The 25,174-nt window shown below is 47.6% G+C and overlaps 1 protein-coding gene across 3 annotated transcripts in view; it reads right to left on the reverse strand.

Annotated features, from left to right (window-relative positions):
* Positions 1-25,174, reverse strand: part of OTOG (otogelin) — a 175,693-nt gene that overhangs the window by 60,004 nt on the left and 90,515 nt on the right. For all 3 annotated transcript variants that reach the window (XM_083164586.1, XM_083164585.1, XM_083164587.1), the window contains 3 exons: positions 21,386-21,412; positions 20,101-20,268; positions 19,285-19,563 (listed from right to left, as the gene is read on the reverse strand). In XM_083164586.1, coding sequence (XP_083020712.1) covers positions 19,285-19,563; positions 20,101-20,268; positions 21,386-21,412 — 474 coding nt within the window. The remainder of the gene's footprint in view (positions 1-19,284; positions 19,564-20,100; positions 20,269-21,385; positions 21,413-25,174) is intronic.

Genomic DNA, 25,174 nt, shown 5'->3' on the forward strand with positions numbered 1-25,174 from the left:
TGAGAGTGAGGGGACACCAGGACTGTCTGTATTACATGTGTCCTGAGAGTGAGGGGACGCCGGGACTGTCTGTATTACATGTGTCCTGAGAGTGAGGGGACCCCGGGACTGTCTGTATTACACGTGTCCTGACAGTGAGGGGACACCAGGACTGTCTGTATTACACGTGTCCTGAGAGTGAGGGGACACCGGGACTGTCTGTATTACATGTGTCCTGAGAGTGAGGGGACGCCGGGACTGTCTGTATTACACGTGTCTGAGATTTAGGGGACGCCGGGACTGTCTGTATTACACGTGTCCTGAGATTTAGGGGACACCGGGACTGTCTGTATTACACGTGTCCTGAGATTTAGGGGACACCGGGACTGTCTGTATTACACGTGTCCTGAGAGTGAGGGGACACCGGTACTGTCTGTATTACACGTGTCCTGAGAGTGAGGGGACACCGGGACTGTCTGTATTACATGTGTCCTGAGAGTGAGGGGACGCCGGGACTGTCTGTATTACACGTGTCTGAGATTTAGGGGACGCCGGGACTGTCTGTATTACACGTGTCCTGAGATTTAGGGGACACCGGGACTGTCTGTATTACACGTGTCCTGAGAGTGAGGGGACACCGGTACTGTCTGTATTACACGTGTCCTGAGAGTGAGGGGACACCGGGACTGTCTGTATTACATGTGTCCTGAGAGTGAGGGGACGCCTGGACTGTCTGTATTACACGTGTCCTGAGAGTGAGGGGACACCGGGACTGTCTGTATTACACGTGTCCTGAGAGTGAGGGGACACCGGGACTGTCTGTATTACACGTGTCCTGAGAGTAAGGGGACTCCAGGACTGTCTGTATTACACGTGTCCTGAGAGTGAGGGGACACCGGGACTGTCTGTATTACACGTGTCCTGAGAGTGAGGGGACACCGGGACTGTCTGTATTACACGTGTCCTGAGAGTAAGGGGACTCCAGGACTGTCTGTATTACACGTGTCCTGAGAGTGAGGGGACACCGGGACTGTCTGTATTACACGTGTCCTGAGAGTGAGGGGACACCGGGACTGTCTGTATTACACGTGTCCTGAGAGTAAGGGGACTCCAGGACTGTCTGTATTACACGTGTCCTGAGAGTGAGGGGACACCGGGACTGTCTGTATTACACGTGTCCTGAGAGTGAGGGGACGCCGGGACTGTCTGTATTACACGTGTCCTGAGGGTGAGGGGACACCGGGACTGTCTGTATTACACGTGTCCTGACAGTGAGGGGACGCTGGGACTGTCTGTATTACACGTGTCCTGATAGTGACGGAACGCCGGAACTGTCTGTATTACACGTATCCTGAGAGTGAGGGGACGCCGGGACTGTCTGTATTACATGTGTCCTGAGAGTGAGGGGACACCGGGACTGTCTGTATTTCACGTGTCCTGAGAGTGAGGGGACACCGGGACTGTCTGTATTACACGTGTCCTGAGGGTGAGGGGACACCGGGACTGTCTGTATTACACGTGTCCTGACAGTGAGGGGACGCTGGGACTGTCTGTATTACACGTGTCCTGAGAGTGAGGGGACACCGGGACTGTCTGTATTACATGTGTCCTGACAGTGAGGGGACGCTGGGACTGTCTGTATTACACGTGTCCTGAGAGTGAGGGGACGCTGGGACTGTCTGTATTACACGTGTCCTGACAGTGAGGGGACGCTGGGACTGTCTGTATTACACGTGTCCTGAGAGTGAGGGGACACCGGGACTGTCTGTATTACATGTGTCCTGACAGTGAGGGGACGCTGGGACTGTCTGTATTACACGTGTCCTGAGAGTGAGGGGACACCGGGACTGTCTGTATTACACGTGTCCTGAGGGTGAGGGGACACCGGGACTGTCTGTATTACACGTGTCCTGACAGTGAGGGGACGCTGGGACTGTCTGTATTACACGTGTCCTGAGAGTGAGGGGACACCGGGACTGTCTGTATTACATGTGTCCTGACAGTGAGGGGACGCTGGGACTGTCTGTATTACACGTGTCCTGAGAGTGAGGGGACGCTGGGACTGTCTGTATTACACGTGTCCTGACAGTGAGGGGACGCTGGGACTGTCTGTATTACACGTGTCCTGAGAGTGAGGGGACACCGGGACTGTCTGTATTACATGTGTCCTGACAGTGAGGGGACGCTGGGACTGTCTGTATTACACGTGTCCTGAGAGTGAGGGGACACCGGGACTGTCTGTATTACACGTGTCCTGAGGGTGAGGGGACGCCGGGACTGTCTGTATTACACGTGTCCTGAGGGTGAGGGGACACCGGGACTGTCTGTATTACATGTGTCCTGACAGTGAGGGGACGCTGGGACTGTCTGTATTACACGTGTCCTGAGAGTGAGGGGACGCTGGGACTGTCTGTATTACACGTGTCCTGACAGTGAGGGGACGCTGGGACTGTCTGTATTACACGTGTCCTGAGAGTGAGGGGACACCGGGACTGTCTGTATTACATGTGTCCTGACAGTGAGGGGACGCTGGGACTGTCTGTATTACACGTGTCCTGAGAGTGAGGGGACACCGGGACTGTCTGTATTACACGTGTCCTGAGGGTGAGGGGACACCGGGACTGTCTGTATTACACGTGTCCTGACAGTGAGGGGACGCTGGGACTGTCTGTATTACACGTGTCCTGAGAGTGAGGGGACGCTGGGACTGTCTGTATCACATGTGTCCTGAGAGTGTCTGTATAACATATATGATGAATGTTCTCCATTTGATAACTGTGTGACCCCATCATATTTATCACCCCAAGTGGAATATGTCATAGTACCACATAGCCAGTGCTTAAAGTGGTCCTGGTGAGGAGGTGGAACTCTCCCCCCCCCCCGCCATATGTCACAGCCAGGGTGCGTGCTAGGGTGTTCGGCGCCCCCCTGCAAGCTTTAAATGGCCTATCTCACATACACATGAAAAGAATAATGCGGGCCACATAATGCCACCCTTAATGCAAATTATACCCCCCCAGTGCAAAACAATTTAACAGTCTAATAATAGGGATATGTGCTCATGGCCCGGCAGCCAATCAAGCAGCTCTGATTGACTCGCAAGTCACAAGCTGCCTGATTGGCTGCCAAGATGGTTGCCATCGATGGCGATTCTGCACCCAGCCATCGATAGTGGCTAATTATTTGATGGATAACCATCGATAGTTTTAGCTATCGATGGTCATCCATTATACTTGACTGAATGGCCCCTGGGCCAATCAGAACTAGGGGGCGGGACTTCCGGGTGTCGGGGGTGGAGCCAAGTTCCGTGTCCCGGCACTTAGAAAAAAAAAAAAAAAAGGAAACATCGGTTCTCCTTTGCCATCGATGTAGGGAAACCATCTCGTTCTCCCACATCGATGGCAAAAGTATTCAAAATCGGCCATAAACCATTGATGATTTCAAATCATCGATGGTCGATGGCCATCCATACTTCTCCCCTCTAAGAAGTCGCATAGTGTATGGGGGCCTTTACTAATGACCCTTCAGTACAGGAGCTGGGATATTCAGCAACTCATAATTAGGACTTGACACCCCTAAGAGTAGTAACCCCTCCAGGCTTTGCCAGGTGTCAGATGGCAACACGGCAACCTTGTCAACACGGTAGGTGTAGCTGTACACTCTTTCCAATTGGATGCTCGATGTGTCAGTCAGGACCCCCAGCTGCGTTATCATTTGCCCGTCCAGCCCCCTCACAGCAGGTGTATTGGTGGTCGGCAGAAAGCCCGTACACTCGGCCAGATGTTTCAAAATACTACAGATGAATCAGACATCGGCTGTGCTAGTGGACAGAACCACCGACGGACTCACGATATACCAGCCATGTAACGGACAATAGATTGACCAATGTGCACAGTGCTCAACAGACTTATAGATTCCTGGTAATATCCCCCCTCACATTTTTTTATGCCATATTCTCCAGAACAAATCCCCTAACTACTCAGCAGGGTAGGTTAGGATAACCCTCATCTTCCAGAAAACACCACGTGGTACGAGCCACGCCAAATAACGCAGCATTTTTTTTTCTTGAACTTTGCATCCTTTATGCAGCCATTCCGACTTTACAATACTGTAAATACCCTGCAATTGGTTCTAAACACTGGGGTCGCTCCAAATAAATGCGGATGATTCACGTGTGCGAATGATCGCGGCACCGGGCACCATTTACGTCAGACGGAAATCACCTAAATGCGCTCGCACCTCCATAGGGTTGTACACAATTTTAAGCGAATTCGACCGTGCGAAGGGTGCGATATCTGCTTAATTCGGTTGCCGTTACCAGTGAAGGCGTTGGAATGGCACCTCCCACCCTTTGGTGGGAACAGACACTCATGGGATTGGGGACACAGAGGCAAACAGTTTGGCACAACTGTGTATGAGAAGAAACCTGTATTTCTCTTCGGGGGTAAATGTTTAAGATGAGATGTTGCTAATAGCAACCAATCAGATTTTATACTACACTATTTTTTTTTTTAACACCAACAGCTTTGGCATCTTTGTCATTTTTTTCACAAACTTCCGTTAATACATCTGATACTCCGTAAACCGAATTTAGTAATAGCAGAGAGGCCTGGACCGGGAGAAACCCCCCCCCCCCCCCCACACACACACACACACACACAGCAGAAGAGAAGATCAGGCTGCGCCAGTGCCAAACTCATAAATGTCACCGCTGGCTTCTCGCTTTCCTCAGATTACTCTGTAACAGGAGAATTTCAGCTTTTATTTATCCCTGAAACTGAGTCCGCAGACCACCTCGTTCCTCTGGTAATCTATCGGGAAGATTACAGGAGCCTCTAAAACCAAAACCGTCGCTTACAACGACTTGGTGACCCGGTCTCGCCACGTTTGGGACTGGATCCACACCAAACATAGCCCGTGGCTGCTGTTGCCAATGCTGCTTAGGGTGTTAGACAGTGGCACAACCTTTATTTCTTGCAGATCCCTTTAGGCGTGCTTTCTTATGTGCTCAGCACGTGTATGTGAGTAATCCCCTTACTCCCCTTATTAGTTAGCTGTCCCCCACACTATGAAGTTACATAAATCTCCCCAGTATACATGAGCCCTGCAATCTCCTCCTGTATCTGTCACTGTAAGAGGTGACCATACTGACCGGCAGGACACTGTCTGCATACTCGCTGTGACCCCAGTACATAACAATCTGCACATGGGACTCTGCTGTCAGCCCCTCGCTGTGATTATCAGTCACCTGTTCCCGGGGTCAGCGCAGGACCAAAACAAAACGCAGGGTAACTTTGATCACTGTGGATATTTAATATGTCACCAGAGGGAAAATACTTAACAGTCCGAGAATGGTGTGAAACAGGGGGAGCCCCGTGTCTTCATTAGGGTTGAGGCTCTCGTCCTATATAGAGTTGTAAAATGCTATCTATTGCATTAACTCCTATTTCACATTTACTGTAGGGGCTAAATACTAATGTGGAAAGCTGCAGAAATCATGGAGGGATTTGATCATTATTAAATTCCTTTGGCTGCTGAGTGACGTCTCACTACAATGGCGATCGCTATCTGCAGGATCATGGTTATCGCGCTAAAGGGTGTTCTGCTTTACCAAATGTGCGCGGGAACTGGAGCGTTCCGCTCTACCAAGCTGGGACTGTCACTCCGTGATAAGTATGTGTAGGAGTTTGGGTGTTGCGCCATACTCAGCCTGCATGGTAACCCAGGCCTTCCACTGCGCTAACCCTGCGCGAAAGCCAAGTCATCCATCCTACCAAGCCTCCGCAGAAGCTGGGGCGTGCGCAGAACACATACTGCAAGCGGGTAATAAAGGTCCAGAACGTGTATTGTTATTACGACAACAAGCCTGGTAGGAGAAGTCCAGAACACACATTGCTATTGTTAGAAGAAGCTGGGTACAAGAGATCCAGAACGTGTATTGTTATTACGACAACAAGCCTGGTAGGAGAAGTCCAGAACACACATTGCTATTGTTAGAAGAAGCTGGGTACAAGAGATCCAGAACATGTATTGTTATTATGGGAGGTAGCATGGTATGAGAGGTCTAAAACACATATTGGACCTTGTTCTGGTCCACACGCAACAATGCGAAACTCACAACGTTGCGTGTGGACTAAACGCTGCCCATAGTGCCGCCCCTCGCACCCCTGATCCCCTGCACAGATTTGCATAATCATCCATTCACAGCCTCGGTTGCAGGGGAGAAATCAATCGATGGTTGGCAACCATCGAATGATTTCTCTAGCGCTCGCAGATCAGAGACACCTCTATGGTGTCTTTGATCTGCGAGCGCCCTGTGTGGGAAGCAGGCGGATAGCATTCGTGGACATCAGCTGCCCACCCTCCACACCTACGCCACTGGGCGATTTGCATGGGAATGCCCATGAAACGATGGGCATTCCCATTCGGCGCCCCCTGTCTTCTCGCACCCTGCGTCTGCACATGCGCAGAAATATATCTGCCAATGCAAGCTGGACCAAAAAAATTAGAATAACCCCCATTGTGCTATCAGAAAAAGACAGGTACAAGAGGTCCAGAACATACTGTTATTATGAGAAGGAGCCAGGTATGAGAGGTCCAGAACATACTGTTATTATGAGAAGGAGCCAGGTGTGAGAGGTCCGGAACATATACTGTTATCAGGAGAAGGAGCCAGGTACGAGAGGTCCAGAACACATACTGTTATCAGGAGAAGGAGCCAGGTAGGAAAGGTCCAGAACACATACTGTTATCAGGAGAAGGAGCCATGAATGAGAGGTCCAGAACACATACTGTTATCAGGAGAAGGAGCCATGTATGAGAGGTCCAGAACACATACTGTTATCAGGAGAAGGAGCCATGTATGAGAGGTCCAGAACACATACTGTTATCAGGAGAAGGAGCCATGTATGAGAGGTCCAGAACACATACTGTTATCAGGAGGAGCCAGATATGAGAGGTCCAGAACACATACTGTTATTATGAGAAGGAGCCAGGTATGAAAGGTCCAGAACACATACTGTTATCAGGAGAAGGAGCCAGGTAGGAAAGGTCCAGAACACATACTGTTATCAGGAGAAGGAGCCATGTATGAGAGGTCCAGAACACATACTGTTATCAGGAGAAGGAGCCATGTATGAGAGGTCCAGAACACATACTGTTATCAGGAGGAGCCAGATATGAGAGGTTCAGAACACATACTGTTATTATGAGAAGGAGCCAGGTATGAGAGGTCCAGAACACATACTGTTGTTATGAGAAGGAGCCAGGTATGAGAGGTCCGGAACACATACTGTCATTATGAGATGGAGCCAGGTATGAGAGGTCCAGAACACATACTGTTGTTATGAGAAGGAGTCAGGTATGAGAGGTCCAGAACACATACTGTCATTATGAGAAGGAGCCAGATATGAGAGGTCCAGAACACATACTGTTGTTATGAGAAGGAGCCAGGTATGAGAGGTCCAGAACACATACTGTCATTATGAGAAGGAGCCAGATATGAGAGGTCCAGAACACATACTGTTGTTATGAGAAGGAGCCAGGTATGAGAGGTCCAGAACACATACTGTCATTATGAGAAGGAGCCAGATTTGAGAGGTCCAGAACACATACTGTTATCAGAAGAAGGAGCCAGGTATGGGGGATCCAGAATACATACTGTTATCAGAAGAAGGAGCCAGGTGTGAGAGGTCCGGAACATATACTGTTATCAGGAGAAGGAGCCAGGTACGAGAGGTCCAGAACACATACTGTTATTAGGAGAAAGAGCCAGGTATGAGAGGTCCAGAACACATACTGTTATCAGGAGAAGGAGCCAGGTAGGAAAGGTCCAGAACACATACTGTTATCAGGAGAAGGAGCCATGAATGAGAGGTCCAGAACACATACTGTTATCAGGAGAAGGAGCCATGTATGAGAGGTCCAGAACACATACTGTTATCAGGAGAAGGAGCCATGTATGAGAGGTCCAGAACACATACTGTTATCAGGAGAAGGAGCCATGTATGAGAGGTCCAGAACACATACTGTTATCAGGAGGAGCCAGATATGAGAGGTCCAGAACACATACTGTTATTATGAGAAGGAGCCAGGTATGAAAGGTCCAGAACACATACTGTTATCAGGAGAAGGAGCCAGGTAGGAAAGGTCCAGAACACATACTGTTATCAGGAGAAGGAGCCATGTATGAGAGGTCCAGAACACATACTGTTATCAGGAGAAGGAGCCATGTATGAGAGGTCCAGAACACATACTGTTATCAGGAGGAGCCAGATATGAGAGGTTCAGAACACATACTGTTGTTATGAGAAGGAGCCAGGTATGAGAGGTCCGGAACACATACTGTCATTATGAGATGGAGCCAGGTATGAGAGGTCCAGAACACATACTGTTGTTATGAGAAGGAGTCAGGTATGAGAGGTCCAGAACACATACTGTCATTATGAGAAGGAGCCAGATATGAGAGGTCCAGAACACATACTGTTGTTATGAGAAGGAGCCAGGTATGAGAGGTCCAGAACACATACTGTCATTATGAGATGGAGCCAGGTATGAGAGGTCCAGAACACATACTGTTGTTATGAGAAGGAGTCAGGTATGAGAGGTCCAGAACACATACTGTCATTATGAGAAGGAGCCAGATATGAGAGGTCCAGAACACATACTGTTGTTATGAGAAGGAGCCAGATATGAGAGGTCCAGAACACATACTGTTATCAGAAGAAGGAGCCAGGTATGAGAGGTCCAGAACACATACTGTTATCAGAAGAAGGAGCCAGGTATGGGGGATCCAGAATACATACTGTTATCAGAAGAAGGAGCCAGGTATGAGGGATCCAGAACACATACTGTTATTATGAGAAGGAGCCAGGTATGGGGGATCCAGAACACATACTGTCATTAGGAGAAGGAGCCAGGTATGGGGGATCCAGAACACATACTGTCATCAGGAGAAGGAGCCAGGTATGGGGGATCCAGAACACATACTGTTATGAGAAGAAAGAGCCAGGTAGGAGCAGAGGCGTAGGGAGGGCGGAGCCACCGGAGCTCATGCTCCGGGCGGCGATTGGCCGAATGGCGCCTCCGGCCCGCCCCCCCTCCGCAAATGCTGCCTGCAGTGCACTACAAGTGCCACGCCGGGCAGTGTGCGCAGCGCCCGTGGCTGCCCGGCTCCTGCCCTGCTCGCCCGGTCCCTGCCGCCAAGCGTCACGGGCGGTGGGGCCGGGCGGCGGGCTTACAGTGACACTCCGACTGGAGCCGGCCCTAGGCATCCATGCCTGCCTAGGGCTGGAGGAGGTCCTGCACTGGGCTGACTACCGCGATCGGAACCGATCAGGTAGCTCAGGGAGCCGGCAGCAGCAAGTGAGGGCAGCGGGTAGCGTAGGGGAGCCGGTGTCATGGGGACGCAGGGAGCTTATTCTGTGCAAGCCGGAGGCAGGCTCTCCGGCTGCTATTGCTATTATGTTGCCGCTCTCTGCTCCAGCCTGCACAGGCAGCCGAGTCAGTGACAGTAGTACAGAGCGTCTGTATTCTGTAACTGTCAGAGAGAAAGCCTGTCGGCACTGCAGACAGTAGCTGGGGCTTGACGTCACATTCTAGTGACCAGCCCCAGCGTGACTAATCTATTGCAGGAGACCTCGTGCTGTGTGTTTAGAGAACAAGCACTGACACTTTACGGAGGCTTCTCTTCAAGAGAGACCCGGCGCTGTACTCCCTCCCCCCCATGTGCAGGAGAGATCTGCCTGTTAGGCTGCCACAAAGGTATTTAACCCCTTGCTCCCTTCCTCCCCCTCTCACTCCCTCCCTCTTCTCTCTTCTTCCTCTCCCCCCTCCTTCCTCTTTCCCTTTCCCTCCTGTCAGTGATGCCTGTCATGCTTTCACATCCATTTCAAACCCCTGCCCCCCCTCTCTCCACCTTTCTCCCCCCTACTCTCTCCTCACCCCTCACTCCTTTCTCCCCCTCTCTTCTTCTCTTTTCTCTCTCCTTCTCTCTTTTTATTCTTACCCCCTTTCTCTCAAACCTCTCATACCCCTTTCACACCAGAAATGCAGGGACCAACCCGGGAATAACATTCCCGGGACAAGCAGGGACATTACTGGGTTGGGACCCATTCACACCAGAATTGTCTCTGCATTTTCTGATGTGGAAAGGAGGCGGGATGGCGTCAGGCAGTCGGCGAGATGGCGGCGGAGGTGGGCAGTGGGTGGTGAGAATACTCACCCCGGTTGCCGGTCCTCTGTGCAGGCCGGGATCCACACAGGTGGCGGCGCAAATGACGGGACAGGCGGCAGATGAAGATTACGCAGCTCTCCGGCGCCCTCGCTGTGCCGGAGGGCTGCATCATCATCATCCACCGCCTGTTCCATCATTTGCGCCCCCCACCAGTGTGAATTCCTGGCCGGACAGGACACAGAGGACCGGAAAACAAGGTAAGTATACCCTAACCCTTTCACACCAGCCAGGTCCCTGGGTTGAACCCGGGAACAACCCTGCTACCTAACAGGGTTGGATTGCCGGCAAATTACCCCGGTAATGTGTCCCGGGAACCATTCACACCGGCGCTAGTACCGGGTTGTTCCCGGACTCAACCCGGGAATTTAGGCCGGTGTGAAAGGGGTCACTCACTCCCCTACATCTCTCAGCCCCTAATCTCTCTTTATCTCTCTGTGTGTACAGTGCCTGTAACAATGAGCAATATTAGTCCCCTTTGGCAATGAGCAAACTTCAGTCCCCCTTGGCAACGAGCATGAAACCCCTTGGCATCGAGCATGAAGTTACTTGCAGTGAACATGTAGGTAAGTGGCACTTATGTGTCAGATGTGTAATGGACATTATGGTATTTTATATAGTATGTAATGGGTGGTACGGTGTGTTATATATAGTATGTAATGGGCATTACAGGGTGTTATATAGTATGTAATGGGCATTACGGTGTGTTATATATAGTATGTAATGGGCATTACGGTGTGTTATATATAGTATGTAATGGGCATTACAGGGTGTTATATAGTATGTGATGGGCATTACGGTGTGTTATATATAGTATGTAATGGACATTACGGTATGTTATATAGTATGTAATGGGCATTGTGGTGTGTTATATATAGTATGTAATGGGCATTACGGTGTGTTATATATAGTATGTAATGGGCATTACAGGGTGTTATATAGTATGTGATGGGCATTACGGTGTGTTATATATAGAATGTAATGGGCATTGCGGTGTGTTTTATATATAGTATGTAATGGGCATTACAGGGTGTTATATAGTATGTGATGGGCATTACGGTTTGTTATATATAGTATGTAATGGGCATTCCGGTGTGTTATATAGTATGTAATGGGCATTACGGTGTGTTATATAGTATGTCATGGGCATTACAGGGTGTTATATAGTATGTGATGGGCATTACGGTGTGTTATATATAGTATGTAATGGGCATTGCGGTGTGTTATATATAGTATGTAATGGGCATTACGGTGTGTTATATATAGTATGTAATGGGCATTACGGTGTTATATAGTATGTCATGGGCATTACGGTGTGTTATATATAGTATGTAATGGGCATTGCGGTGTGTTATATATAGTATGTAATGGGCATTACGGTGTGTTATATATAGTATGTAATGGGCATTACGGTGTTATATAGTATGTAATGGGCATTGCGGTGTGTTATATAGTATGTCATGGGCATTACGGTGTGTTATATATAGTATGTAATGGGCATTACGGTGTGTTATATAGTATGTCATGGGCATTACGGTGTGTTATATAGTATGTAATGGGCATTACGGTGTGTTATATAGTATGTAATGGGCGTTACGGTGTGTTATATAGTATGTAATGGGCATTACGGTTTGTTATATAGTATGTAATGGGCATTACGGTGTTATATAGTATGTAATGGGCATTGCGGAGTGTTATATAGTATGTAATGGGCATTGCGGTGTGTTATATAGTATGTAATGGGCATTACGGTGTGTTATATAGTATGTAATGGGCATTACGGTGTGTTATATAGTATGTAATGGGCATTACGGTGTGTTATATAGTATGTAATGGGCATTACGGTGTGTTATATAGTATGTAATGGGCATTACGGTGTGTTATATAGTATGTAATGGGCATTACGGTGTGTTATATAGTATGTAATGGGCATTACGGTGTGTTATATAGTATGTAATGGGCATTACGGTTTGTTATATAGTATGTAATGGGCATTACGGTGTGTTATATAGTATGTAATCGGCATTACGGTGTGTTATATAGTATGTAATGGGCATTACGGTGTGTTATATAGTATGTAATGGACATTATGGTGTGTTATATAGTATGTAATGGGCATCCCGGTGTGTTATATAGTATGTCATGGGCATTACGGTGTGTTATATATAGTATGTCATGGGCATTACAGAGTGTTATATAGTATGTCATGGGCATTACGGAGTGTTATATAGTATGTAATGGGCATTACAGTGTGTTATATAGTATGTATCGGGCATTACGGTGTGTTATATAGTATGTAATGGGCATTACGGTGTGTTATATAGTATGTAATGGGCATTACGGTGTGTTATATAGTATGTAATGGGCATTACGGTGTGTTATATAGTATGTAATGGGCATTACGGTTTGTTATATAGTATGTCATGGGCATTACGGTGTGTTATATAGTATGTAATGGGCATTACGGTGTGTTATATAGTATGTCATGGGCATTACGGTGTGTTATATAGTATGTCATGGGCATTACGGTGTGTTATATAGTATGTAATGGGCATTACGGTGTGTTATATAGTATGTAATGGGCGTTACGGTGTGTTATATAGTATGTAATGGGCGTTATGGTGTGTTATATAGTATGTAATGGGCATTACGGTGTGTTATATAGTATGTAATGGGCATTACGGTGTGTTATATAGTATGTAATGGGCATTACGGTGTGTTATATAGTATGTAATGGGCATTACGGTGTGTTATATAGTATGTGATGGGCATTACGGTGTGTTATATAGTATGTAATGGGCATTATGGTGTGTTATATAGTATGTAATGGGGATTACGGTGTGTTATATAGTATGTAATGGGCATTACGGTGTGTTATATAGTATGTAATGGGCATTACTGTGTGTTATATAGTATGTAATGGGCATTACGGTGTGTTACATAGTATGTAATGGGCATTACGGTGTGTTATATAGTATGTCATGGGCATTACAGAGTGTTATATAGTATGTCATGGGCATTACGGAGTGTTATATAGTATGTAATGGGCATTACAGTGTGTTATATAGTATGTATCGGGCATTACGGTGTGTTATATAGTATGTAATGGGCATTACGGTGTGTTATATAGTATGTCATGGGCATTACGGTGTGTTATATAGTATGTAATGGGCATTACGGTGTGTTATATAGTATGTCATGGGCATTACGGTGTGTTATATAGTATGTAATGGGCATTACGGTGTGTTATATAGTATGTCATGGGCATTACGGTGTGTTATATAGTATGTCATGGGCATTACGGTGTGTTATATATAGTATGTCATGGGCATTACGGTGTGTTATATAGTATGTAATGGGCATTACGGTGTGTTATATAGTATGTAATGGGCATTCCGGTGTGTTATATAGTATGTAATGGGCATTACGGTGTGTTATATAGTATGTCATGGGCATTACGGTGTGTTATATAGTATGTCATGGGCATTACGGTGTGTTATATAGTATGTAATGGGCATTACGGTGTGTTATATAGTATGTAATGGGCATTACGGTGTGTTATATAGTATGTGATGGGCATTACGGTGTGTTATATAGTATGTGATGGGCATTACGGTGTGTTATATAGTATGTAATGGGCGTTACGGTGTGTTATATATAGTATGTAATGGGCATTACGGTGTGTTATATAGTATGTAATGGTCATTACGGTGTGTTATATAGCATGTGATGGTCATTATGGTGTGGTACGGTGTGTTATATAGTATGTAATGGGCATTACACTGTGTTATATAGTATGTAATGGGTGGTACGGTGTGTTATATATAGTATGTAATGGGCATTACGGTGTGTTATATAGTATGTAATGGGCATTACGGTGTGTTATATAGCATGTGATGGTCATTATGGTGTGGTACGGTGTGTTATATAGTATGCATCAAGTGTGGCCTTGTGTGTAATTGGCATTATGGAATGTGGCTTTATGTGTATAATGGGTATTACAAAATTCTCTAAAATGTGCAATGGGCAGTGTGGTATAATGTTAGACCACGCACCCTTTTTGCCGTGCAAGAGACACGTCTACTACAAATCGGGGCGGGGGGGGGGGGGGAAGAAACATGCCCTTGCTCCGGGCACCGTGGCACCTAGCTACACCACTGGGTAGGAGAGGTCCAGAACACATACTGTTATCAGAAGAAGGAGCCAGGTATGAGGGATCCAGAACATATACTGTTATTAGAAGAATGAGCCAGGTATGAGAGGTCCAGAACACATACTGTTATCAGGAGAAGGAGCCATATATGAGAGGTCCAGAACACATACTGTTATTATGAGAAGGAGCCAGGTATGAGAGGTCCAGAACACATACTGTTATCAGGAGAAGGAGCCAGGTAGGAAAGGTCCAGAACACATACTGTTATCAGGAGAAGGAGCCATGAATGAGAGGTCCAGAACACATACTGTTATCAGGAGAAGGAGCCATGTATGAGAGGTCCAGAACACATACTGTTATCAGGAGAAGGAGCCATGTATGAGAGGTCCAGAACACATACTGTTATCAGGAGAAGGAGCCATGTATGAGAGGTCCAGAACACATACTGTTATCAGGAGGAGCCAGATATGAGAGGTCCAGAACACATACTGTTATTATGAGAAGGAGCCAGGTATGAGAGGTCCAGAACACATACTGTTATCAGGAGAAGGAGCCAGGTAGGAAAGGTCCAGAACACATACTGTACTGTTATCAGGAGAAGGAGCCATGTATGAGAGGTCCAGAACACATACTGTTATCAGGAGAAGGAGCCATGTATGAGAGGTCCAGAACACATACTGTTATCAGGAGGAGCCAGATATGAGAGGTCCAGAACACATACTGTTATTATGAGAAGGAGCCAGGTATGAGAGGTCCAGAACACATACTGTTGTTATGAGAAGGAGCCAGGTATGAGAGGTCCGGAACACATACTGTCATTATGAGATGGAGCCAGGTATGAGAGGTCCAGAACACATACTGTCATTATGAGAAGGAGCCAGATATGAGAGGTCCAGAACACATACTGTTATCAGAAGAAGGAGCCAGGTATGGGGGATCCAGAATACATACTGTTATCAGAAGAAGGAGCCAGGTGTGAGAGGTCCAGAACACATACTGTTATCAGAAGAAGGAGCCAGGTATGAGGGATCCAGAACCCATACTGTTAATATGAGAAGGAGCCAGGTATGGGGGATCCAGAACACATACTGTCATCAGGAGAAGGAGCCAGGTATGGGGGATCCAGAACACATACTGTTATGAGAAGAAAGAGCCAGGTAGGAGAGGTCCAGAACACATACTGTTATCAGAAGAAGGAGCCAGGTATGAGGGATCCAGAACATATACTGTTATCAGAAGAAGGAGCCAGGTATGAGGGATCCAGAACATATACTGTTATTAGAAGAATGAGCCAGGTAAGAGAGGTCCAGAACACATACTGTTATCAGGAGAAGGAGCCATATATGAGAGGTCCAGAACACATACTGTTATTATGAGAAGGAGCCAGGTATGAGAGGTCCAGAACACATACTGTTATTATGAAAAGGAGCCAGGTATGAGAGGTCCAGAACACATACTGTTATTAGAAGAATGAGCCAGGTAAGAGAGGTCCAGAACACATACTGTTATCAGGAGAAGGAGCCATATATGAGAGGTCCAGAACACATACTGTTGTTATGAGAAGGAGCCAGGTATGAGAGGTCCATAACACATACTGTTATTATGAGAAGGAGCCAGGTATGAGAGGTCCAGAACACATACTGTTATTATGAGAAGGAGCCAGGTATGAGAGGTCCAGAACACATACTGTTATTATGAGGAGCCAGGTATGAGAGGTCCAGAACACATACTGTTATTATGAGAAGGAGCCAGGTATGAGAGGTCCAGAACACATACTGTTATTATGAGAAGGAGCCAGGTATGAGAGGTCCAGAACACATACTGTTATTATGAGAAGGAGCCAGGTATGAGAGGTCCAGAACACATACTGTGATTATGAGGAGCCAGGTATGAGAGGTCCAGAACACATACTGTTATTATGAGAAGGAGCCAGGTATGAGAGGTCAGATATATTGTTATTATGAGAAGGAGCCAGGTTAGATGACTGAGGCCTGGATTATCATCAGAAGAAACTGGATAAGAGAGGTTTTAGGCCTGAATCATTATAATTATGATAAGCCAGGTAAGCTGGTCTATCCAATTAGCCCCAAAATTGGCACTTATCAGGATTATGATGAGAAGAAGCCGGGTAAGAGAGGTCTAAGACCTGGGTTGAGGGATGGGATTTACATTAGACTGTGCATATCTCCCACCATGATCCATTCCAGGAGAGTTAAATGCGCTCTACCGGAACTCCACTATTAATATATTATTGGTGTCACCTGTGTTGATCTATGTAATTGATAAGGAAGGCGTTTCAGCGATCACAATTTAAGAATAAAGTCCAGGTAAAGAGCATATTGTCCCTCCTGGAATAGGTCATATTGGGATGCATGGGTTGTGTATATTCAATTTAAACCAATGGTATACCGTACATTGGGCACTACTAAACTATTCGTTTAAATCTAGATACTGTCCTGCTGCTGCATAAGAGGGACAGCTGGTGATATCAGTGCGCTCTGGCTGAGGGGGCCCCTGGGGCCTGCATTGTTATTACGTAACAGATCCTGGGCCTGCTTGTATTATCCTCAATAACTTGTAAGACCATCGTTCAAGTGATGATTCCATTAGTCATAAGTTATTTGCATACATATATAGGCCGCCAATCCCGACGTGTGTAACTGGCTGTGCCCAGGAGAGGCTCGCTGCAATAGGAGCTGGGTAATTTTCCTCTGTCCGCAGTATTTCTGATTCACCGTGCAAGAGGTCACCCTGAATTGCACCATAGTGACTGACTCCTTTGCACGTGGGCTCGTGTGGCGCCTCTCCTCCGCGTCACTTAAGATTCCTCTGTGTTCTGATGTGCGTCAGAGAGCTGCTGGCATTACAGAGAACTTTCTAGTGCCCATTATCCCGTTCCAGCATACGTGCCTCTGTCTCGTCATGTATACTTTCCCCACTAACATGCAAAGTATTTCCAATAGTCAGCAAGAAACCCAATCCGTCCTTCCCTCCGCTCCTGGGACTGGTGTAACTTTTCCATTAACTTAAACAAATGCTGCTATATTTTTAGAGACTGTAATTATGTGCATCAGCAAGCTGCAAGTGCTACGGGGGAGATTCCTGCGCTTATGTACCGCCACAGGCTCGGGAACAAGTCACATGATCAGTTCACACGATCGGACGGGGTTTTCTGTGCGACGTCACCTAACCAACCGTTTATAGAACAGAATAAGAGCAAAATCTGGAATCACTACAGTTTTATCCTAAATAGAGTGTCAGCTCCTCTGGTTCTGGATCTGAAGGCCGTCGGCTGCCTGTAGCCACTGAATAATGTAATAATATACAACTATGTAGTCGTAGTAAGGCTATATGTGACTGTGGCAGCACGTAGACAGAGAGGGGTTACCCTCCGCTCTGTACCCCAGCCATGTGCACCATTCAGCCACGGATTTACTGTGTGATTGAAGGTCTCCTGGTCAGGGCGTGATAGGAATTTGGCCATGACAAAATCTGTCATTTCTGTGAGTTAGGAGCGTGCCAGCAACAGCTGCCACCTTAAGGAACGCCACCACAAAATAAAGGCCGATTTACAAAGAGGGTATTTAACACTTAAGCTCCCTGAAGAATAGAACAGCTGGGTGTTTGTGTCCTGTGTGTGATCCATGTGTCAGGACTGATGTCAGGCTGGGTATCACTTGTATACCTCTAGGCACTGCACACGCATGTCGTCAGTCTATATACTGTGGGGTAGATGTATGAAGCAGTGGTAATGGAGGAGAGATGATAAAGTGCCTGGTATCACCAGCCAATCAGCTCCTGACTGTTACAGGCTGGGTTTAAAAAGGGACAGTTAGGATCTGATTGGCCGGTGATAAAGTACCAGGCATGCACTTTATCACTTCTCCTCCCTTATAACCGCTTCATACAGATGTAGCGCCTGTCAGCTTTGCTCGGCGCCCGCCAGAACCTCCCCTCTGGCGAGCGCCGGCGGACATGGACTACATTAAACTGGGACGTGCGTGCGTTATCATGCACATGCGCGTCCCAATCCTTCGGCGGCGGGGCAGTAGCATCCTGCCCGTTTCCGCTTCAGGGAGATGGGCAGGGTTGAGGGGGAGGGGGTGTCGATGGCGGGGGAGGTGACGGTGACCCAGGGGGAGTTCCTTTGCCACGAGGCGCGCAAGTGTCTTGTGTGCGCGCACCCCTGGGGGGCAGCTGGCGGGGGGCCAGCCCGTCTGGATGAGCCCGGCTCCATCTGAACTATGGTGTGGTGGGAGACAAAATAGTGTGCCCGAAGCATGGCGAGCGCAGGGAGCCATGCCAGAGGACACGGTACACTTAAACGGTGCCCATGTCAACTGTGTCAACATTTGGGTCAAAAAAAGTTAAAAAACTAATGTCAACCTTCCCATCGTCGACCTAATGCTTGCTTAACCCAATGCATGTCAACCTAAATTTGGTCGAGCCAGTGACCCATACCCGTGCCAACTCTGTCTACATGTCCACAGCACGCCAAACGAGACCCTTGCTGCCAGGGAACATCTATGCAGTCAAGGGGGGATGCGGCCACATTCTGAGTTCGTGGGATTCAGAATCAAGCCCATTATGGCCAAATCTCGCGTTCGCTACCAAGAACAGAACATAGATACATAGAGAGGTCCATAGCAAAGCGTCCGGATGTACGACGGCGATCTAAGTCCTGAGTAATAATAAGCCCCATCGTCCCCAGAGACAGTAAAGTCCCTTCTCCGCGGCAGGTGTCTCGGAATATAACGGAACGGAATTTTCTGTTGTTAATAATAAATAATAACACTCAGCTGCGGAAGTCACTGCATTGGATCACCCGGTCTGAGCGGAGATCACTTTGATGAGGTCATCATCCCTCGGATCACGTGAAACAAGCAATACCCACATCATTTAAAGCCACAGGTCCTCCTACCTGACAACTTGAAGAGCGTCGACAGCCGGTACGCAGCGGAATGATGATACTTTGTTAGATAAATGGACGACGCTGAGATCTGCACAAAGTGTCCGGGCTTAGCGAAGCTCTCGTAGGCGCTGTACCCAGCGATCCACGTGTTCTTGTGGATGACGAAGGTGGAGCGGCTCTGAAAGTCCTCACTTCTCTGCCATTTGGACACCATCAGAGTTCCATTGCTGCCCAGATGTAAGAAGAAGTTTGGCCGGTCGGCAAGCTCGAAAGAGACCAAGTTTCTGTCTGTGGAGGAACAAACATGGGGTTAGGCCCAATAAAACTTTTTTTTTCTTAGGGGGGGGGGGGGTTGGTTAGACTCCTCCTTCCAGGTTCTATGACCCATTGCAGCATTGGATCATCTGCCATCAGTCATGTGAGTTACCTGTAGGTTCCTCAGGACGGCCGATGCTTTTAGGGTTAGTGAAGCTGCGTGCAAGGGAGCAGCCGCGGGCTTCGCTGCGGCCAGAAAATGGGGCCGGTCGCCACCCTTGAACATATCAATCAAGCTACAGTGTTTGGGGCCCTGCCAGCCCTGGATCTGGACCGCACAGGTCCAGAAACTTCTGAGATGTGCGTAATATCGAATTAGGACATATGTGTGTGTATGTGTGTGTGTGTGTGTGTATGTGTATGATGCCTCAAACAATCCAATGTGACTGGATCAGAAATAACAGCTGTGTACTGTAATGTATAGATGAAGGACAGGACTGCGCGAGAGAATGGCGCACCCTGTTATTATACACTGCGCCAGATAATAATAATACTGATGTGCGGTCTCACCGTGCGCTCTGCGTTTGTACAGTCCTGGCGTCAGCATGAAGTTTGCCGTGTGTCCCGGAATCTCGCTGTCTCTCCTCACCGGCGTAACAGCGGCATCCGGCAGCCTGACCGATAACACCAGGCCTCTGTCCACGTAACTGAGCAGCTTGTACGGCCCTTTCCCCAGTACTGAGAACACAAGACAGAGAATCAGAGGCTATTCCAGGATTTAGTAGTGAGAGAGACGTGTTTATAGGCAGGAAACGGAAGTGGCTCCAGCGTTTGCTGTGCAGATGATTGGGGAATCTCTAAGTGTATTTGCCAATATTACCAGTTTGGGTTATTTCACTGCAGCCGAAGCACAGTGGAGAACGCCAAAGTTGCGTTCAGTAACATTGCGCTATATTTAACACTGTTGTCATTGGCGCAGTGTTTGTACGAAGCTCATACTCAGCCAACACTCGTACTGGTCCTTGTGTATACTGCACATACTGACCTGTTGTATATACACTGTACAGTACATTCAGTTTTCCACTATGGGAAATATTTATTTTATGGATTGTACTTGAACACACAATCCATTGTTGCCCAGTTGGCTATAATCAACACCTGTGCTCATGGAAGTGAGGACCAAGGCCCTCGCAAGGGCTAGTATAAAATCTGACCCATGGGTACAGAACAGCTCTGGGACAGAAGCTTAGATAACTCAAATGGTACATCTTTTTTTGGGCCCTTTCTGAATCTAAGGGGATGTTGTTTTTGGATTGTCACCAAAGGATAAAGCCCCCTTCCCTAGCCTAGCAGTGAGGCACGGAGACCCAGACCAAAGTAAATGGCTCTTCCTCCTTTAGTTCAGGGTCTGTATAACTCTGAAACTATTTAGTACTTTGTTTAAAATTTCTCCTTCCTCAAGATCTTCATTATCCTATCACTGGCCTCTACTGCCCCCATGTGGCAGCACTAAAGAATAACAATTCCAACTGGGACAGTTTCCGATAAAGGGACTCATTTAGACCAATGTATATTTGTGTGGCATATTGTGTAATGGGTATTACGGTTTGTGTGGCATAATGTGTAAGGGGCATTACTATGCAAAGGAAAAATGACTGGGGGGGGGGGGGCACCAATAAATGTTCTCGGCACCAGGCCACCTAGCTACTTCTCTGGCCAGGACTCAGCAGCACGCCATAAAGATTCTGTATTTTAGATGTGGGAGAAACAACCTGTATACTGTATATACTAGATGTGTTTCTATTTGCAGAGAACCAGCCATTATTGATAAATAACAATATAAATGAAGACTCACTTTTATTGTAGAATTCACAATCGTAAGCTAAAAGAAAAATAAGAATATTAGAAAATAAACTTAATATTACTTAAACATGAGTTCTAATGTCACTTTATTCCCTCTACTGTAAATTAAATAATGTTATTAGAGACTCTTTATCACCTCACCAGACTTAGCACATCTGCCTCTGGCTCCGTTACCCTGCTCCGGCCATACGCTCTACAGTACATTACCTGCAACGCTGTAGAACTGAAATAATCAGACGCACTTTGGCCCTTATTCTGAACACGTCGCTCGGACGTGAACTCGGCCAGTGTTCCGATGTTGTGCGTAAACGCATGCGCAGAACCGAGTGCTTGCTCCTGGCCTTCCGAGCAAGGGGTGGAGAGGGGCGTCGCGGGCTGAAAAGGGTCATTACCATATGCGCACGGCCTGCGTTTCATGTGCGTTCCCACGAAAACACAGGGCGTGCGTATGGAAATACGGTCCTGGCGTGCGTGGGGGGGGCGGACAGCTGACTTAACCGGATGTCAGCTGCCCGCCCATATCCCGGCTTTTCTTCGCACATATGTACGAGTGGTCTAGACCACTCCGCTGACCATCGAATGACGGGGGAGGTTCCCACAATCATCCGAATGGATGTTCACATAAAACATCCGTTCGCACAGGCGGGGTTTGGTATATTTGCTTCGGCCGTCCACAGGTCTGAGCGAAGCGATCAGAATGAGGCCCTTTATTTGTTGTCCTTCCAGTGACTGAGGACAATGCTGGGAATATAAGGTGGTTGATGTATAGATATCAGGCACATAACAGCCACCAGGGGGCCGAGGCCATCACTACCACCCACAGTAAATTCAGGGTTTGTTGTTGGCAAATTTGCTGCTAAATTTAATTGGCAATTAGTAATAATTAAAATCCAGCCTCGTAACTAATTTGCGCTATATATTTAGCTGCAAACAATCCAGTTCCTTCACCTCTAAGAACGTATTATCTAATCCCGATAGTCCATGGTGCGATGTCTCTCCGCACTGCTGTACAGTACATTATTACCTACCTATCCCAAAACCTTTATGACAGTGGGGGTTATTCTGGTTCACTCGCAAAGGCAAATTCACTCTCTAATGGACAAAACCATATGCATTGCAGGTGGGGCAGATGCAACACGTGCAGAGAGAGTTAGATATTTGATGGGGTGTGATCAAACTGATATCTATATTGCAGTGTAAAAATAAAGCAGTCAGTATTTACCCTGCACAGAAACAATATAACACCCAAATCTAATGCTCTCTGCACATGTTACATCTGCCCCACATGCAGTGCAGCATGGTTTTGTCCATCTGAGAGTGAATTTGCCTTTGCGAGTGAACCAGTGTCCTATAAAGATGTTTTGGTACTGGTTTCCTAGCACGGCGCCCATCGTATGCCATCGCATACCACTAATTAAGGTATGCGATGGAATGCGATGGGACCCGAGTTTCGGGTCTTAAGACCCGCACTGTACAATTTTAATACCGCGTTGCATTGCATGCCATTACAATGGCATACGATCAGATCCGATTTTTTATTGTACAGCCACCCTGATGGGTACCGATGTTTTTTTTTACAGTCAAAACAGAATTCACTGAACTGAATTGCTGTAAAAATCTGTCTATCCATATACTGCATAATAGCACAGTCTGCAGAGCTGTCATTCATCCTCTGCCTGATGAGCTCCTCCCTCCTATCATGGCAGCCTGCTACAGATGAATGAGAGTAAGCTCCTCCCTCCTAACATGGCAGCCTGCTACAGATGAATGAGAGTAAGCTCCTCCCTCCTAACATGGCAGCCTGCTACAGATGAATGAGAGTAAGCTCCTCCCTCCTATCATGGCAGCCTGCTACAGATGAATGAGAGTAAGCTCCTCCCTCCTAACATGGCAGCCTGCTACAGATGAATGAGAGTAAGCTCCTCCCTCCTAACATGGCAGCCTGCTACAGATGAATGAGAGTAAGCTCCTCCCTCCTATCATGGCAGCCTGCTACAGATGAATGAGAGTAAGCTCCTCCCTCCTAACATGGCAGCCTGCTACAGATGAATGAGAGTAAGCTCCTCCCTCCTAACATGGCAGCCTGCTACAGATGAATGAGTGTAAGCTCCTCCCTCCTAACATGGCAGCCTGCTACAGATGAATGAGAGTAAGCTCCTCCCTCCTAACATGGCAGCCTGCTACAGATGAATGAGAGTAAGCTCCTCCCTCCTAACATGGCAGCCTGCTACAGATGAATGAGAGTAAGCTCCTCCCTCCTAACATGGCAGCCTGCTACAGATGAATGAGAGTAAGCTCCTCCCTCCTAACATGGCAGCCTGCTACAGATGAATGAGAGTAAGCTCCTCCCTCCTAACATGGCAGCCTGCTACAGATGAATGAGAGTAAGCTCCTCCCTCCTAACATGGCAGCCTGCTACAGATGAATGAGAGTAAGCTCCTCCCTCCTAACATGGCAGCCTGCTACAGATGAATGAGAGTAAGCTCCTCCCTCCTAACATGGCAGCCTGCTACAGATGAATGAGAGTAAGCTCCTCCCTCCTAACATGGCAGCCTGCTACAGATGAATGAGAGTAAGCTCCTCCCTCCTAACATGGCAGCCTGCTACAGATGAATGAGAGTAAGCTCCTCCCTCCTAACATGGCAGCCTGCTACAGATGAATGAGAGTAAGCTCCTCCCTCCTAACATGGCAGCCTGCTACAGATGAATGAGAGTAAGCTCCTCCCTCCTAACATGGCAGCCTGCTACAGATGAATGAGAGTAAGCTCCTCCCTCCTAACATGGCAGCCTGCTACAGATGAATGAGAGTAAGCTCCTCCCTCCTAACATGGCAGCCTGCTACAGATGAATGAGAGTAAGCTCCTCCCTCCTAACATGGCAGCCTGCTACAGATGAATGAGAGTAAGCTCCTCCCTCCTAACATGGCAGCCTGCTACAGATGAATGAGAGTAAGCTCCTCCCTCCTAACATGGCAGCCTGCTACAGATGAATGAGTGTAAGCTCCTCCCTCCTAACATGGCAGCCTGCTACAGATGAATGAGAGTAAGCTCCTCCCTCCTAACATGGCAGCCTGCTACAGATGAATGAGAGTAAGCTCCTCCCTCCTAACATGGCAGCCTGCTACAGATGAATGAGAGTAAGCTCCTCCCTCCTAACATGGCAGCCTGCTACAGATGAATGAGAGTAAGCTCCTCCCTCCTAACATGGCAGCCTGCTACAGATGAATGAGAGTAAGCTCCTCCCTCCTAACATGGCAGCCTGCTACAGATGAATGAGAGTAAGCTCCTCCCTCCTAACATGGCAGCCTGCTACAGATGAATGAGAGTAAGCTCCTCCCTCCTAACATGGCAGCCTGCTACAGATGAATGAGAGTAAGCTCCTCCCTCCTAACATGGCAGCCTGCTACAGATGAATGAGAGTAAGCTCCTCCCTCCTAACATGGCAGCCTGCTACAGATGAATGAGAGTAAGCTCCTCCCTCCTAACATGGCAGCCTGCTACAGATGAATGAGAGTAAGCTCCTCCCTCCTAACATGGCAGCCTGCTACAGATGAATGAGAGTAAGCTCCTCCCTCCTAACATGGCAGCCTGCTACAGATGAATGAGAGTAAGCTCCTCCCTCCTAACATGGCAGCCTGCTACAGATGAATGAGAGTAAGCTCCTCCCTCCTAACATGGCAGCCTGCTACAGATGAATGAGAGTAAGCTCCTCCCTCCTAACATGGCAGCCTGCTACAGATGAATGAGAGTAAGCTCCTCCCTCCTAACATGGCAGCCTGCTA

The sequence above is a fragment of the Crinia signifera genome, chromosome 11, assembly GCF_055691185.1.
Source record: "Crinia signifera chromosome 11, ASM5569118v1, whole genome shotgun sequence".
Taxonomy (NCBI): domain Eukaryota; kingdom Metazoa; phylum Chordata; class Amphibia; order Anura; family Myobatrachidae; genus Crinia; species Crinia signifera.